This window comes from Mauremys mutica, chromosome 5 (assembly GCF_020497125.1).
Source record: "Mauremys mutica isolate MM-2020 ecotype Southern chromosome 5, ASM2049712v1, whole genome shotgun sequence".
Lineage (NCBI taxonomy): Eukaryota > Metazoa > Chordata > Testudines > Geoemydidae > Mauremys > Mauremys mutica.
Window position 1 is genome coordinate 13,706,212 of NC_059076.1, and position 17,229 is coordinate 13,723,440.

The window sequence follows — 17,229 nt, forward strand, 5'->3', positions numbered from 1 at the left end:
CTGTACTGTTTGGGGTTTAGCATCAGCTACCACCAGTATCACAAGCTTACTGCTTACCCAGGCTGCTCAAGCCAAATCTGCAGCCCTACAATGGGGTTACAAACTCTAGGCTTTTCCTTTAGTTACTCTTGGGTAAAGCACTGTCCTTGCAAGGTGAGGCTGACCCTGGACCTACAGAAGAGCTATAGCCACCCAACTGCATGTCACTTATGCATATTCATGTTTTATCACATCTGTGCAAGTAGCCATATTTGCATCAGAACATCCATACCTGAAGAGGAGACATTGACCAGGAACTATTTACTGACCAGCATTTGCACCAATACTAAGTTGAGGGATTTGTGGCAAGACACTAAAGGATTCTGCAAATGTTACTTTATTGAGAGAATTTCAGTTTTCCAACATGAAGTTATTCTGTCTTCATAGGAGTTACCAGCTCCTGCAAGGAGACAAGAGAAAGCATTAGATTTTGGCATTAGTTTGTGTGCCAGAGGCACAATAAGTCTCCCCCACACTGCACTGCAGTCTGTTAGTTGGGGAGTGGTGCCCTGTGCCTGAGGACCTGGCTAGTTTACTGCCCATGTGATCAACCCATGCAAGGTTTTGCAGTAAGTGAAGAGCTGCTGGCCCTTGGTCTCCATCCAAGAGGCTTCTTAGATGCAAGCCAAAATAGTGGCCATTTCCAGTCCTTGGAGCAGTTAGGGCTCCAAGAACCTAATTTTTAGTGGTGCAGCAGCATTTGCCTTAGGGAGTTCTGCCCCTGTAAGGCAGAGCTTGGATGCTTAGTGGTCAGTGTCTTCCTCTGTTTGGTGCAGTACAGGACATTGGGTGTGCATTTAAGCTACTGGGTCTTTTAAAAGGGCTTTGAGAAAGGTTGGATAAGTTCACAGGCACATTCAGGCCCTGTGCCAATAGAAGTAGCACTCCTTCCCCACCCTCTAGAAAGGTTGGGTCAGATATCCCATGTGTGGGTCTACCTAAAGGTAGGTCAGGCCGATGGGATGCTTGGCTGACCAAGTCAGAGGTCCTGGAGTCTAGGAGACTCTCCAGTTGCCTTCTCACCTGTTCTTTGTCATAGGCTTCATTGATGAAGGTCTCATCATTTGTGAGGTTCTCTTCTTCCCCGAGGTCGCTGTCCTTGTGGTAGCTGGTCAGAGTCCTAGAGGATGCTGTACTGGAGGTCCTGCATTGGGAGAGTAAACACTTCTGAAGCAGTTACACTCCATTGGTTCCTACTAACTACAATGCAATGAGCTGTCAGTCCTCTCTGTAGGAGCCTTGGACCAAAACCTAGCATGAGAATTGCTATTCAAAATAGCAATTCAGGGACACCACAGGTGCAGGTGGCTTTTGACAGCAGGGCCCTGCACAGCAGGCTGAGTCATGGAAGTACTGGTCAGACAGTGTTTGCCAAGTCCCATTCTAGACAAACACGTGCCTTCTGTTGCCCTAAGGAGTCTTACCCCTCCCCACCACCAGCCATACAATCCTGCAGTGGGGATAGGCTTGAGGTGATGCTTGTAGGGTGTCAGGTTTACAGCCTTTTGTTGCATCATATTGCAAGAAGCCAGAGTCTAATGCATTGAAACCCTCCCAATATGGATCTGGCATTCCATGATCCCCAGGTTAACTATTAAGTTGTCTAGCAAGATTGGTCGTAGCAGTCTTTAGAACTGCAGTTCTAGGAGTATTTCTATTTACAGCTCTCCAGGAAACAAACAAGCATTTGGTTTTGTTCCAATAGCATGTGCAAGACATGTTAAGAGCACATCTACATTTTAAATTGGAGGTATAGTTAGCATGGCCTGGTCAAGTTAATAGTACTGGTATGTCTCAAGATGGATACACAACTTCTGGCTCTAATGTAGCTATACTGTTAGCGGTACTTTGCCACAATTAGGGATTCAAACTTTACACCATGCTGTAGAGATAGTTGTGGCAGATGTCTTATGCCAGTTGAACTCAAGATCGTTCCCTTGACACTGCACTAAGTTCCTAGTAGTGCCAGTGAACCCCTCATGGTTGGCACATGGATGACTGAGTGTTGGTGGCCCATAGGATTTTAGGACCTGGTCTGCAGAAGCAGCTGGGAAAGGCCCTGCTCTACACTGTATGGAGTAGGCACCAGTCAGGTTCACCTTTTCACCCTCTGACTTGGTGTGGAGTCTCCATAGGAAGTGACAAGAATGGGGGACTGAGATGAAGGAAGCAACCCATACATAGCCCCCAGTCTGGGCCAGGTGACCTGGAGCTCTGATTTAGTGCTGTTTAAGAAGCTTGGATCTGACAAGCCTTGAGGGTGGCCTGGGGAAAGGCCAACAACAATAGCTTTGTGATGGCGTGTGTACAACAACATTTTACGGCATCCAGCTTTACTAGTTTAGAGCCATGCTTGTACTTTGAAGGAGGAGACTTTGTTACTATATCAAGGCTGCTCCTCTGCTAGACACCACATTAGGGAATAGGTAAGGCACCCCAGCTGCACAAGGCTTGTAAGCTTGATGAGACAGCCCCAAGGAAGCCCCTGCCCATACACACCAGGTTAGGCTGTTTGGAGAGGTTCTTTTCCTTAGAAACGGTCCAAGACACAACCCCCTCTCCCAAACAAGGGTGTTTTTAATAGTCCATGTGCATAGGAAGCACCTATTAGCAATACAGTCCAGTGTGGGCAGCCAGGTTACAACTGCTTACTACATAGAGATTCACAGAACCAGACTAGACAGGACTGCTATGACCACCTGCACAGCACGAAGTTAGACACCTTGTTCGTGCTTCATGAGCCATTCAGAGCATTTGGAGGAATTGGAACCAAGCTCCCCCTAATGCATGCTGCTGTAATTTACACAGCATAGCATTTACTTTCACAAATGCTTACTGACATTTGGTTCAGTCAACAAGCTCCTATTACTGCTGAAGCTTTATTTTAGAGACTGAACATTCAGGTAGCCAGCGATCAGCTGGTGGAAAGCCATTCTCATTATGAGAATCAGACATAAGGAGAGAGTCTTACCTCTTTCGAGTGTGTTGCCTCCTCATGTAGACAAAAGCTCCCACCATTGCCATGACTATTAGCAAGACTATAGCTATGCCCAAGATAATGGGACCAGTGGTAGATTTGACCTCGGTCTTTTCACAGTAATCACCGCTGTACCCCAACATGCAGCTACACTTCACTCTGTCCTCTTCAATGGTGCAGTCCCCTCTCATGTTACAGGTTTCACTGCTGCAAGGTTGGGGCTCTGAACCACTTTCAATGCTCTCAGGTGAAGGAGAAGGTTCTTCTGTATATTCCCACATACTAGATACAGTGGTCCTGCTTTCTCTGTATGGGGGCAGGGTCTGGATAGCTGGGGTTTTTCTTCTGGGGTATTTGGTCTCTTTTGGGTGCAGGTATCGGGTTCCGGTGATAGGTCTTTTGGTGGTTGTCTGGACACGTGTTGGTGCTAGTGCTTCCTCTTCCTTTCCAAAGCCCGGCTTTGCTGGAGTTAGGGCTGTTGTAGAGCTGGGTTTCTTTCTGTCCAGGTAGTTGCCTGGAGGAGAGAGTATTCGATCCAGTTATGACAAGAGCTGGTTTGGAGTTTAGTTTATCTGAAGTGGATTAAAGGATAAGCTCTCAGTATAGCTTGGAAGTGGGACAAGTAGGGGGAAGAGCTCAAAGTTACCTGGGATAATGTACTGCATGGACATGAGGGACCTCTCACCTTGTCTGCCTCACTGCAGGTAGACTTGATCAGTGGCTCTTTGGTAATGAATCCAGAGGGGTTTATTGTGTTTAATGCTTCCATAGCCACCAGCCTCTGTTCAGAGTTCCAGGGGCATGGGAAGGGTCTTTCCTGCATCCCTTGAGCAACAGGGATCAGTGCTGCACTTCAGAGACATTGCTGCCTACCACCCTATCTTCTGTTGGAGAAGGATGCAGGTTTCACATTGCAGACCAGTGATACCAAGGCATGTGTTTGGTAGACATGAAGACTGGACTAATTGACCAGTAGCTGTTTTAAGCTACCAGGGCAAATCCCATCTCAGAGAATGGGGTAGGGAAGATTTGGATAGGGTTAGTATCCCTAAGCAGAGGGCATGAAACTAATGTTACAAGTCTCTGGTGCCAGAACTCTAGGTGTGCCACTCTGTGTGAGACAAGAGTTACTCACAAGCCAGCTCATCAGATCCATCCAAGCAGTCATTGTGGCCATCACAAGCTTGCTCCCTGGTAAAGCATTTCAGACGATCTTTGCAGGCTTCAAGTGGTTCAGGGCACGTCACAGCTCTAGTACATTCAGTACTGTGCTCTAGATGGTACCCGACTGTGCATTTGCAGACCCTTCCCTGATGGTTTGGCAAGCAGAGCTGGCTGCACCCCCCGTTGTTCTCCGAACAGCCGTTACTGCCTATGAATGGCAAATAAGTATGACACAAGGTTGACTACCATTCTTAAACAAAATGTAAGTCTCCTGGATGTGGTCAGTCAGCAGGAGGTGGTCTGGACTGGGGTCCCAACTAGAATGGCTTTCATATGGTGGTCATCACCTCAAGTGGAGGGAGACCAAGAAGAGACAAAACACAGGTAGACCTGCTTAATGCCATGGAGACAGTCTCTAGGAGGGGGTTTAATTCAGGTGAAATCCTGATAAAACCACTTTATACCACTGCAGAGTTTTAGACTCACCTTGTTGGGTGAACTTGCTGTAGATTTTCAAGTCCACAATCTTCTGGTCCACTTGAAACCACCAGTTTTCCATAAGTTCCAGTTTGCTATGCCACACTCTAGTTGAGCCTAGCAGACAGAAGGACACTGATTCAGTGCTACAAGTCTGCTTTCCACTTGCACTAATTATACATGCAGGACCAACAGTGAGGTGTGCGTGCGCCAATATGATAAATTTCTCCTAGGGTACAAGGATCTGCTAGAAACTGACAGTGAGCCAGAAGTTTAAGATGTCTTCTACATATTCAGGATGGGTCTGCAGGTAGACATCTAGAACTAGAACTGTCTCACTCCAGCTTGAGATGGGAGAATTTACAACACTGATGATCCAAAGGCCCTACATAAAGGTTCTCTCCCTGCCCGCCCAAAGGCAGGCTACATTAGGTACCACTTGCAGAAGTCCAATTTGTGCCTTTAGAGTGCAGAGTTTTAGACTAGAAGAGAAAAGTTTACCCCAACTACCCCCTTCTTGTCCTAACCTAGAAAAGGCTCAACTGGAAGCCCAGTACACTCTGGCAGAGTGCCAGTATGCTCAAACCAATCCAAGATTGGTAGGGATCTTGTTAAAACCCACACCAAGCTGGATTAATTGGGCACTTCCCCACACTCAGTGGTCATAAGCCAGGGAGGGGAGGGAGAGAAGAGAAGACTAAATTTAAGATTAAGCCCAAGTTTGAATCTAGATGCAAGTGATCAAAGATCATTGGTAGGCACAGGACAACATACAATCCATTTACAGCATTAGGGACTTCCCCCCACCAATATAGAGCTATCTATTCTAAGAGCTGCTCTCCCGGGACATGTTCCTTTTATTAGTTTAAGGGATGTTATGGAAGGGTCTGTTATTGCAACTAGCTTACCATTGCGGGTTGGGGTTGTCCAGACCATCATCCCTTCACCAGCCGCAAAGAGTGTGAGGCCATGCAGCCCTCCCCGAATTAGCCTGAACCTGGAACCATCCAGCTGAATGCTTTCGACAACACCTTTCGCTACAAGAGGAAACATCTTGTTCATGTTTCAGAGATGAAGATTGACACGTGTCAGTGTGACTGTTATCCAGCTAGGCTGGATAAAGACATGAAGCAAGAGGTGTTCATGAACAGCATGTCTCAACCTTTAGACAGTAATGGGGTGTATGCTTGTGTAGTGTCACCAAGCTCTGGTGGGGCAGTTCTGTTTGTGACTTATTTATAGAGGCTTGCAGGTAGCAGGCTAGTGTAATGCCCCTCAAAGAGTGGACTCACTGCTTTGCTGAGAGGCCTGGCCTTTCCAACGTCCTGTAAGTCAGTGTGCTGTATCAATATCTAGCCACATACCACATGGACATACCACATACCAGCTGTGGCCACCAATTCTAATTTTGTCATGCTCTCAATTAAAGGAGTATTACATGCATTTGAAACAGGCTCATTAAGCTCTGCAGTTCAATTTTAGGATGCCACTCCAGCAGTGGTACAGCATACCACTCTACACTGCTATGATGTCCACTACAGTATAGCCAAGCAGCATTTGGGTTACTAAGCTTGCAATCCTGAGCTGTGGTTTTGCTATCTTCCACAGAAGATGAACAGGCATTCTGTTTGGCTAAAGCAATGCTTGCCTACAGGAAGAGATGTGTTGGCACCAGACTACATGGGTCTCAAATAGGCTTGTAAGAGGCCTTGCAGTGAACATGCACCAGTACACTAACCATAGCTAGAGATTCCCTGCCCTGGAGAGAGTTTGCAGCTTAGTGGAGCCACATTGGCAAGCTCCTGTATTCTCCAGGAGAGCCAGGTCTCCTGTACTTACCATGGTCAGCCCAGTACAGCCGAGTGCCAAAGTCTCCAAAAGTTAAGCCAACTGGCATTTGGGATTTCCTCCAAAGCACCTTTCTTTGGCTTCCATCCATGGAAGCACACTCGATCTTTGGGCCAGCACGATGGTTCTCCATACCCAAGTCAGCAAAGCACATCATGCTAGTAGGTGGGTGCAGCACAACGGAGACTGTGTGCTGGAGCTCCTTGCTGATCAGCACAAGAGCATAGCGGCCGTTTGAAGTTGCAACTTGAATGTCTGGAGTCTGGCTGTCAATCCAGTAGATGTTACCACTCAGCCAGTCGAGAGCTAGAGATACCACAGTGCCCCCCACTGGCACCACTCTCTTCCAGGACAGTTTGCCAGAATCCTTGATTCTCAACAGCCTGATGTAGCCATCTTCCCGATCAGCAAAGTAGAGGGACTTATCTCGCACTGAATAGTCTATTGCTGTCAAGTAACCCACACTGGTAAGAGGGAAAACCCTGTGCTCAGGAAGCATTTTGCCCCTGGCTGCAGGGGGCAGCTTTTTCAGATATACCTGGAGTTAAAGAGAAAAGATGAGTGAAATATCTTAGTCTTGTTGTGCTTTAAGTCTGAGATTTACTGTAGGCTTCCCAGGGACGGAGGGGGGAGAAGGGAGAAAGTATGAGGATACATTCCTAGATCAGCCCATCACTGTTCTAGTCCTTCAGAGCCGTAAGGGACAGATTTCACTTTCTGAACCACAGTTTAGCAGATTATAGTTTAACACAAGGGTAGAGTCTAGTTCTTCCAACTGGTGTTGGGCTCATACAGTGGTGATGGATAGGATCTGAGTTCATTTGGCCAGTCATGCAGAAGTACATGCACACTTCAAGCAGCACACACTAGGTTGTCTTTACTGGGGAGACCATAAGCAAGCAAGCTTACAAGTCAGCTTGCTGTTACTTCTCAACACTGGAGCCATTTCTTGGCTCATTCCAGTAAGCTGTGGGTTATAGTCTGTCCTAGGACAGAGCCACTGCAGGTTATTGTTACAGAATCCTCTCCAGGTCATGTGTCTTGAGAGCTAGCCTATGGGACATGCTTATTTTCCCCATCTGTCCCTGTAGCAGAGTGGTACCTGAGTAATCACTGTTGGGGAAACCAGGAACATGAACGCTGAATCCTTAAGAGGAATGCAGTTCCTCTCATCAGCAAGCACTTCTCCGACTGGACACCGGCAGCTTCCTTTGTGTTTTGGGTTCAGTAGGCACAAGTGGGAGCAGCCAATTTCCCGACAAGGGTTAGAGGCCATTGGCTGTAGCACTTCATGCATTATCTAAAAGAAAGGCCTGGCAGTCAGCACTAGTGAACAAAGCCACCACAAGCATCTCTACAATGCAAGCCCTCTGTTCCCTTGTGTTTGTTTTCCTCATGCAGCTATACACCAGAAAGGCAACCTGGGGTCCACAAAAGGAAGAGATTGGTTTACATTGACCTTTGAGTGGGAGGCCCAGCAGGGAGGGTAACTGGTGGGACTGAGTTTGAGGATAGTATAGAAGCATTTGGATGCGTGTTAGGGAAGAACCAGTGCAGAGGACGATCCATGCAGGGATAGCTGCTGCAGGCTGGCCCTTGGCACCAGGAGACGAAGTTGTGTGTTCAGAGGAATCAGTTCTTGTGTCTCATGGGGCGGGGGTCAGATTTGACTAGTTGAGAGTCACCACAGGTGCAGCCACTAAGGAATCAGGACCCAGGGAGCCATTTTGAATGGCAACATGAGGGGGGGTTAAAGGTTTCTCCCTAGATAGCTTGGCTCCCCTTCGAGAGGCCACCCCACCCTTCAGGAACACCATGCCTCATGCACAGTTCCCAGGGAATTGTTTGGTGTGGGTCATTGGGAGTCAGCAGCAGGGTAGGTTTTGTGGGAAGGGAGAAGAGCCCCAAGGTGTAGGGCTAATGGGGGTGAGATGGGGAGGAAAAGCATCTGTGTGTGTGTGTCACAGAGTTAGAGTCTGCTGGGTTGCAGGTACCTTCAGGCCATAGGGCTGCCCGTGACGCTTGATCAGCACAGTCCTGTTCTTGCCAGTCCTTTTGTCCACTTTCTGCACAGTCCTGGTTTTCATCTCAGACCAGTAGGCATCATCCTCAAACACGGCTACTGAGAACGGGCTCTTGATCTGGCTCAGCTGGAACACCTAGGAGACAGGTTAAGTCCATCAGATGTGGCAAGTCTGACGCCAGGCTGCTGCTAAGGCTGGCTCCACAGTACCTTTATGCCAGTGCCATCCAGGCTGGCAGAGCCAATGCAGTGAAGCTTATCATCAGACCAGAAGATTCTCCAGCTCAGGAGGTCGAGAGCTATGCCAGTCGGCCAGCCCAGCCCTTCGTCAATGAGGATTTTCCTGTTGCTCCCATCCATGCCAGCTTGCTCTATTTGAGGTTTGTCCCCTATTTCAGACCAGTACATTAAGCTATACAATGGGGGGGAGGAAAAAAAATAGGTATTTCAGCCACTGTATCAGTGTTGAGCTCTGTCTGCAACACGAAGTTGCTCATTACAACTTGCAATGTAACTATTAGAGCAGATTTTCAAAGGGGTCTTGCACTTTGGGCTGAAAGCAGAGCATTTCCATTATCTGAATATTACTTTTGCCTCAGACCCCTGAGTGGAGATTTTGAAGTAGAGTATTTCAGACTTGGTGCTTTTAGCCATGTAAAGCCAGCCCAGCCACTGTTGGAGAAAAGTGTTCTCTAAAATGGCTCAAATTATTGTAACTGCTGACTGTTCGGAACAGGAGTGCAGCTTGTCTAGACTAGGCTGGTGGTGTGCAGGGGCTAGTACAGTTTTAATTAGGGGCAGATGTGGGAAGGTAGTAGGGTGACCAGATGTCCCAATTTTATAGGGACAGTCCCAATTTTGGGGTCTTACATAGGCTCCTATTACCCCACCCCCTGTGCTGAATCAGCACATTTGCTGTCTGGTCACCTTAGAAGGTAGTCTACCATCCATCCCATGCCCTGCAGCCAGGAAGGAGCATTCCTTTCATCCCCTACAGAGACTGAATTAAGCAAGGTGAAGGCTTGAGTCTAGCTGTTTTGAATCGCTAGTTACTTGTTCTCCTGCAATGAGGCAGCTACTACATTGTGTCCAGCACACTGAGTACCTGGCATGTGATGACACTAGACAGCAACAGAAAGCTTTCCACAGCATTAGGTTGAGGGGAGGCAAGCATGGTAGTGTAGCAAGCTGTTCAGTACAGTACCCAGCTTGGGGCTATATTCTCATCTATGTACTAAACTAGCACCCTGCTGGCAATTAAGTTGTGCACCCCCAGTGGCTACAGAGAGGTAGACAACACTAGTTCTCCTTTCCCACTGCAGCTCAGATTAGATAGCTTAGTTCACTGGGGGAGGGAGTTGCAGCCCATCTTCCATTACTGCGCCCTCTCTCCAGCTGGATGGTGGCTGCTGCATTGTGAGGGTGGGGCAGGAGGTTAGAGCCTTACCCTTGCAGTGGTTGCAGAGCCAGTGAGCGAGGCTGATCTAAGTCTCCATCCAGAACCACGGTGTACTCTGGGTTGCCTCTCCAAGTGGCATTCAGCCAAGTGGCCAGCAGCTCTCCTGCTGTCCCATCTGTCCAGTAGAGATTCCTCCCGATCCAGTCCACTGCAATGCAGTCAGACCTGATGCCTGAAACCAGAGCCACTTACAGGTTAGTCTTTCTGAAAAGGGCTGAGGAGGACAGGAGTCCCTGCTGAGGTAGCCATGCCCTGGGTGAGGCAGGGAGGAGACACGGATTCTAGGTACTCTTCACTCACAGGGGGCAGAGCACCAAAGCAGCTTTAAGGTTGACCTTTAAGGAGCAACGATTATGTTGAATGGGCTCTGGGGGCATGGCCCTGCTTGCTTTGCCAGGCACTAGACAGTGTGCCTGGAAGGGGACCAGCTTTGTTTAGCCAAGAGGCAGCTGGATTTGATGTGCAGCCAGTAGTGTTGGTTTTAGCCTGTCCAGGTTTCAGGCTGCTACAGACATGTGGGGCACACAAGAGCTGAGCATTGCCAAGTCAGTGGGTACCAGAGACCCTGAAGGGTCTGGAAGCTGCTGAGGAATTTGGCAGCTAGAGGGCAAGTTTGTGATCATGGGCTAGGCACACTGCTGGCCTGCCTGCCTGCCAAGTGAGATGCCAGAGTGACTAAAATCTTTCTGCACTAGGCCTATACACAAGTGTTCACAGCTTAGCTGCAATGTCAGGCTGTCTGCAGACTCAGGAAGAAGCAGCTCTGTGTTTTGGAAGTTCCTTTCCAAGAAGGCTAGAAACAGGAATACTTATTTGGGAGCACAGTTCAGCAAGTCCTGGGGCTGTGGGACACTGGGCCCAGTATTCAGGTTACTTTACCCTGACAGCAGCTAGTTCCCTTTGCTGGGGCACCTGGTTTCTGTACTGGACACCATTAACTACTCTTAAGACATGAGAGCAATGATACTGAACAGCTGACAAGCTGCACATGTCTGCCTGATTTAAGAGCCTTGGACACATCAGGCCCAATTGTCTCCAGTTAAGGGTGGGGTGGGGGAGAGAATCTGTCACTCAGTGCAGGCTCTGCCACTTGGCTACAGACTCTCCACTTGGAGTAACTGCAGATGCAGCCAGTAACAGTCTTGGGCAGTTCTCCAGAATGCAAGGATGCTGGAGGTATGAAATCCAGTTGTGACCCTGCTGTAACTAGTTCCTGCAACCTGGGGCTAGTGAGAATACGAGCTCATCTTGTCTAGGCTTTGTTTTCCCTTTGTGGTGCCATTTCAGGCAAGTCAGCCTGTTAAGTCTGCAGGACAGCCAGCCAGCCATACCCCTCCTGCAGAAACCAGCAGCTAGTGATTGCTGCAAGATTGGGGAGGGAAAGTTGAATCCTACGCCCCACCTTTCACAAGCGTTCCTTTCTTCTTGGTGTTCATGGTTATCCACTTGATACTTTCTGCATTGAGATCCATCCAAAAGACCTTCTGCTCCACCAAGTCGTAGTCAATAGAGAAGATGATCAGGTTCTTGTCGGTTGTCGTCAGGACATCCTCTTTCAGACTCCTCAGCCCATAGAGCAACAGCTCAGACTGGATTGCTACCAGCAATGTTGGCTCTGACCCTACAATCAGGCAGAACCCCATGGGCAGGAGAATGTTAGTTCCTCTAGAGCAGCTGAGTGCATCTTCCCCACTCCAGCCAGACACCACTCCCAGCACTGGGTAGTGAGCCTTGGGTAGATATGTGAACAGGCAAACATGGCAAGGTGGTGGCGGCGCCCCTGGTTCCAGGGAGCTAAATTCCCATCTCTGAGAACCAGAGGACACTAAGGGAGAGTTGTGCTAACAGCCTGGAGACCAAAGGCCACTGAGTTCTGCAGCAGGCCAGCCCTACAAGGGAGGCTGTTCTGATGTTACTGACAGACCCCAATGCGGAGGGATTCCCTCTGGCTCCAAGAGGTCAGTGGCCAAGCTGTATCCTAGGAACACTGGCTCCCTCTGGTGTCAGAGCCCTAGTATTGTATGAGCTACCCCTCCTCGCACAGGGAGAGGACATTAGCAGCTGTGTGCAATCTCATCTGCAGGAAGCTGGCAGCAGCCTGGGTGCTGCCCAATTCACAGGCTGGGTGTTGGCTGCTAGCCAAGCTGATTCCATGGCTGTGAGCTTGTTAGGCCCACAGGCACCAACAGATTAAAGCTCCAAGGAGAGGAGCAGGATTAAGGAAAGAGGACGAGAAGCCCATGACCTGAGACTACCCTAGTTGTTCCAGGGCTCAGAATGATCAGAGCATGTGCAGAGTCCTCTCCACTCTGAGACTGTTCAGAGGGGAACATGGGTCTGTGGGGCTTGAGGCTTTAGACAGGGACAGGATTCCAGTGGGTTCCCCTGGGCTCAGGTCTCCCTGGCATGCTGGGTAGGGAACACCTCATACAGGGGCCACCAGTATCAGACTAACCCCCCTTCAGTGTAGGGGGGTAGCGAGAGGGCTTTGTTGGAGATCTGCCCACGGAAGTCAGGTCCCTCGCCTGGGAAGGGCTCAGCCCTGTTCCGAGCACTGCAAGGAACTAAGGGTCATTGTGGTCTTACCAGTCACTTTACATGTGTGGGCATCTGGTTCCAGCAGGTAGCCTGGGTGGCAGGTACAGCTGTAGGTGCCGTTTGTATTGACACAGGTCTGACTGCATGGCTCATGCTCTTTGCACTCATTGATGTCTGTGCAGGAGACTCTGTTGCTGCTCAGTTTGAATCCCCGTTGGCAAGCACACCTCTGAAAGCAGAGAGTTGTCAGCTTGCCATGTTCCTCTAGCTAGTCAGGCTAGCAGAGTCCCCAGGGCAGAGGCCATTTGGGACTCAGAGCCTACAGTAGGATCCACAGACAAGGGCCTAATGGAGGTTAGGGCCAAGAGCACTAATGGGGGGCTCAGACCAGCCCCATCGCTGGGGGAGGGGATATGCTGCAGCAGTGCTGGAGCAGCTGCTTCACCTCCTGCAGAGGAGCAGCAGTTTTCCCTGCTTCACCCCTTTGGGAGCCTGAGGGAAAGCAAGGCAGGAGTTCAGCTGGTGCTGAGTGGGTTGGCCAGCTACACCTGCTGGGGGCTCACCAGAGTGGGGCTTGCTGGTATAACATGGAGGGACAGATATCCCAAGTCCCAGTTGTGGGCCTTGACTTGCAAATGTATGTGTAGCTGGGGCTGGGCAGACTCCCAGCCATATGGTCACATGGACATCTGGGTGGTTCAGTATTTGGAGAGGCAAGACCTTCTGCTCACAGGGAGGAGGCTGTCAGGTGACTGGGTGTCAAGGTGTGGCCAGAGGGATGATACAGGACAGATAGAGTGCAGCTGCACTCAGAGAGATATGGGCTTGCTTGAGAGTGACAAGCAAGATTACCAGGAGGGGAATGGGAGACCTAGTCAGGGAGCCAAGTAGGGTGAGTTTGTTCAGACCCTGCCGGAGGCTCCCTGTACCAACACTAGGCAATAGGAGTTCCCTTTACTCACAGGTCCATCAGGTGACTGGTAGCAGATCTGAGAACAGGGCTTCCCACAGGGAGACAGACACTTCCCACCTTCGTCCGACCCATCTGTACAGTCCTTCTTGCCATTACAGACCAGGGTGTAGTTGAGACAGTCGTGAGTCCCACACTGGAATTCATGGCTCTGGCACTTCCTAGGCTCACCTGTGGAGACATTGTTTTTTACTGGCCACCACCCTAGGACAGATGAGGGTGTGGATGCACAGGTAGATCTGCTGTGCAATACTACACTGAGGAGCTCGTCACAAGAGCCTAGGTTAAATGGAGGTTTAAAACTGGTCATCTTGTGACAGCTCAAGATGACGACATTTATCTTAAAATGGATTAAGCTAATGGCTCAGTAGTTAGAGGCCTACAGTGCAGTATGTTGTAGTTGCCAGTACCTGGTATGTTACATGAATTTGTAGATTTACTACTAGCCTAGTGTTTCAAAGTGTCTGAAGGGTTATGATGCTAGAACACTCCATTTAGTCATGGGCCAAACTCTGCTCCCCATGGTCATGGATTAGAGACTGAGGGGGAAAGACATGAGAACTTGAGGTGAGGATACCAATTTGGCCTGGTGTTAGAGATCAAGTAATTCTGAAAGCCAAAGCCACCTTACTTGCACCTCTTATGTTTTAGCATGAACTGGAGTACAAAATTGATTGTTAAAGGCCATAGTGTTTGTTTCAGGTGGTTTTAATAAGTGAACTTTCCTATTGTCCTTTGGACTGGTCCCTGATGTAAGAGGCAAGGCAGGTAGAAGGGGGAACATCAGTACCTAAATACAGCCAGAAGTCACATAAGATAGTGAGCTATGTATGCAAATTGAGGAGAGACCCAGACACAGAACCCTCCCCCCTCCCCCCAAGTCTAAAGAGCATCTATCAAAGCAACAGCTTTGTCAGCAGGGTCTTTCAGTGTAGATTAAGTTTTAAAAAGCTTCCTTACATCCTGTTTCATCACTGCCATCTCTGCAGTCTCTCTCCCCATCACAGCGCCAGATGTCTGGAACACACTGGTCTCCACTGCTGCAGGACCACTGCATTGCACTGCACTGGAGTTTCTCATGCTCACAGTCCTGCAGACCAATCACAACATTCTGTAAAGGCACCATAGGCTAGGGGATGGGAAGTCAGAGCCTTGTAACCCTTGCTGGTCTGAGTATTGCATCTTAACCATGGCAGGGCAGGGGCTGGTCCCCAGATGCCTTTTCCACTCCTCCCTCCCTACCACCAGCATCAAGAGTGGAGAGTCCTAGCTTAAGGACTTCAGCTTCTCAGAGGACTGAATTAAGAGAACTTATATGATCCCTGGCAAGAGAATTTCTTAACAGGAACATTAGCATGTAGGACACCAGGGTTTCTTTTTTTGGAGGCCACCTTTAAGCTTGCTCCTGTTTAGAGAAAGCTACAGTATAGGGTCAGCGTTAGTCTGCAGTGTATTGGCAGAGGGTCAGCTGTTTCTTGCTAGAGTTTCTAGACTATGAAAGTAGTTTGTGTGCCCCCCCCAAATCCTGCATCAGCCCCAGATACTGGATTACATGAGGGAATGCTCTACTGTAGGCCTTTGATGCTGAGTTATGCTTCTCCAGCTCATCCTTCAGTGCTTTAAGGAACAGGACAAAACCGCTTTAGAAGAGAATGTTCAGACTCAAGATTCTATTGGTTGGACCTCTCAGATCCCATCCATCTCTTAAGGGCTATTAGCAGGTCTGAACTCAAAGGAGAGGACCCCAGTACTGCAGACTCCCAGTGCTAAAAGTTTTGATTCCCCACCCAAGCCCCTGGTAAGTTATGTAGTAGCCTAGTTTCCAATACCTGCTCATCGGTTCCATCCTTGCAGTCTATATCCTCGTCACAGAGCCAGTCCTTCGGCACACACTCCCCACTTCTGGAGCACTTCACTTCCCCCAGGCGGCACAGCAGTGGTTTGGGGACTGCACAGCCCTCCTCATCAGAGTGGTCCTTGCAGTCGTTGTCCCCATCACAGCGCATGGAGTAAGAGATGCATTGGCCACTCTTGCACTGGAATTCGGATTTGCTGCACTCTTCACGAACTGCAAGCCACAACTGCTGTTTAGTCTAGCTGAGCTGGCTTCCCCCGAGTATGTGTGTGTGTGTATGTATATAGAGATGATGCACTAGTACTGTGTGTATGAGAATAGGCAGGGATGTATCAGCTGTGTAACAGGAGTGAAGTTTAAGGGAAGCCCATGGTGGGGCAGCCTAGAAGGCTGACTGAAGAGTAGTGCTATTGGTACTCTGGCTGTCCTAATGCCATATTCTGCAGTGAAGCAGCTATACACTCCACTCCGGCTGAAGATTGAGGTGTAGGGTGAGCTAGTTCCCAGCACCCAGACTTGCTGCCTTAAGAGCCCTGTGTGGTAGTGGAGACCCATGAGACAGGATATCCACAAGAAGGATGTGGATAAATTGGAGGGAGTCCAGCGGAGGGCAACAAAAATGACTAGGGGGCTGGAGCACATGACTTATGAGGAGAGGCTGAGGGAACTGGGATTGTTTAGTCTGCAGAAGAGAAGAATGAGGGGGGATTTGATAGCTGCTTTCAACTACCTGAAAGGGGGTTCCAAAGAGGATGGATCTAGACTGTTCTCAGTGGTAGCAGATGACAGAACAAGGAGTAATGGTCTCAAGTTGCAGAGGGGGAGGTTTAGGCTGGATATTAGGAAAAACTTTTTCACTAGGAGGGTGGTGAAGAACTGGAATGGGTTACCTAGGGAGGTAGTGGAATCTCCTTCCTTAGAGGTTTTTAAGGTCAGGCTTGACAAAGCCCTGGCTGGGATGATTTAGTTGGGTTTGGTCCTGCTTTGAGCAGGGGGTTGGACTGGATGGCCTCCTGAGGTCCCTTCCAACCCTGAGATTCTATGATTCTATGTTCCGACACCATTGTCTTGGATCACTTTAGACATGTGTAATGTGTGATAAGGGGACTGGGGGTTCTATGCTTCTCTAGATGGTGTATTCCTGTAACATGCTGCTCTGCCAGGGAGAGGTACAAACCAGCCCTAATCCTAGTCTGCGGTACCTGCTGTAAAGGAATGCTGCCTGAAATTCCCTTACTACCTATTACACCATGAGCCAAGGAAACCCAAACACATCTCTGCTGGTCTTACCACAGCCCTGCTCATCTGTTTCATCAAGGCAGTCTGGGTTGCCATCACATAGCCAGCTCTCTGGGATGCAGCGCATGTTGCTGTCACAGCGTAGAGCACAGTCTTGGGTTGGCTTCCAGCAGCCAAGCTCATCTGAGCCATCTGGACATTGCTGCACACCATCACAGTGATCCTTCTCCTCGATGCACTTGTTCCCACTCAGACACTTAAAGGCTCCTGGGAGGGAGGGCACAGTGTTAGCCAACCATGCACATGGACTGAGCAAAGGTGAGCCTGACTCTGCAATTGCTAGTGCTTTGCTATGCACTGAAGGATTATGCATGATGAACAGGGCGCCTAACCTCACTTGCATGTAGACCAGCTTTGCCACAGCTACCTGAATAGCTTGAAGCTTACTTCCCACAAGTTCTAGATGGGTTTTTTTTGGGGGGGGGGGGGTGAATTATAAACCCTAGGTATTTCTTGCCTTAGACAGGAAGGCAGGCCTCTAGAATCAGAGACTGGTCATGGAAGACTTGTATCCCTAGAAGGATGGAGAGCATGGCCAACTCCCACCTGCAGTGAGCAGGATGTCTGCTTCCTTTAGTGC

The 17,229-nt window shown here is 49.2% G+C and overlaps 1 protein-coding gene across 2 annotated transcripts in view; it reads right to left on the reverse strand.

The window, feature by feature from the left end:
* Positions 1 to 314: 314 nt before the first annotated feature.
* The window catches only part of LOC123370877 (prolow-density lipoprotein receptor-related protein 1-like), a 39,851-nt gene continuing 22,936 nt past the window's right edge, over positions 315 to 17,229 (reverse strand). For both annotated transcript variants that reach the window (XM_045017742.1, XM_045017741.1), the window contains exons 17-33: positions 16,641 to 16,856; positions 15,325 to 15,563; positions 14,456 to 14,585; positions 13,488 to 13,666; positions 12,574 to 12,754; positions 11,390 to 11,608; positions 9,976 to 10,159; positions 8,739 to 8,940; positions 8,500 to 8,664; positions 7,608 to 7,805; positions 6,497 to 7,043; positions 5,566 to 5,694; positions 4,667 to 4,774; positions 4,152 to 4,388; positions 3,011 to 3,530; positions 1,063 to 1,183; positions 315 to 439 (exon numbers count right to left, since the gene is read on the reverse strand). In XM_045017742.1, coding sequence (XP_044873677.1) covers positions 410 to 439; positions 1,063 to 1,183; positions 3,011 to 3,530; positions 4,152 to 4,388; positions 4,667 to 4,774; positions 5,566 to 5,694; positions 6,497 to 7,043; positions 7,608 to 7,805; positions 8,500 to 8,664; positions 8,739 to 8,940; positions 9,976 to 10,159; positions 11,390 to 11,608; positions 12,574 to 12,754; positions 13,488 to 13,666; positions 14,456 to 14,585; positions 15,325 to 15,563; positions 16,641 to 16,856 — 3,605 coding nt within the window. In that variant the 3' untranslated portion in view covers positions 315 to 409. The remainder of the gene's footprint in view (positions 440 to 1,062; positions 1,184 to 3,010; positions 3,531 to 4,151; positions 4,389 to 4,666; positions 4,775 to 5,565; positions 5,695 to 6,496; positions 7,044 to 7,607; positions 7,806 to 8,499; positions 8,665 to 8,738; positions 8,941 to 9,975; positions 10,160 to 11,389; positions 11,609 to 12,573; positions 12,755 to 13,487; positions 13,667 to 14,455; positions 14,586 to 15,324; positions 15,564 to 16,640; positions 16,857 to 17,229) is intronic.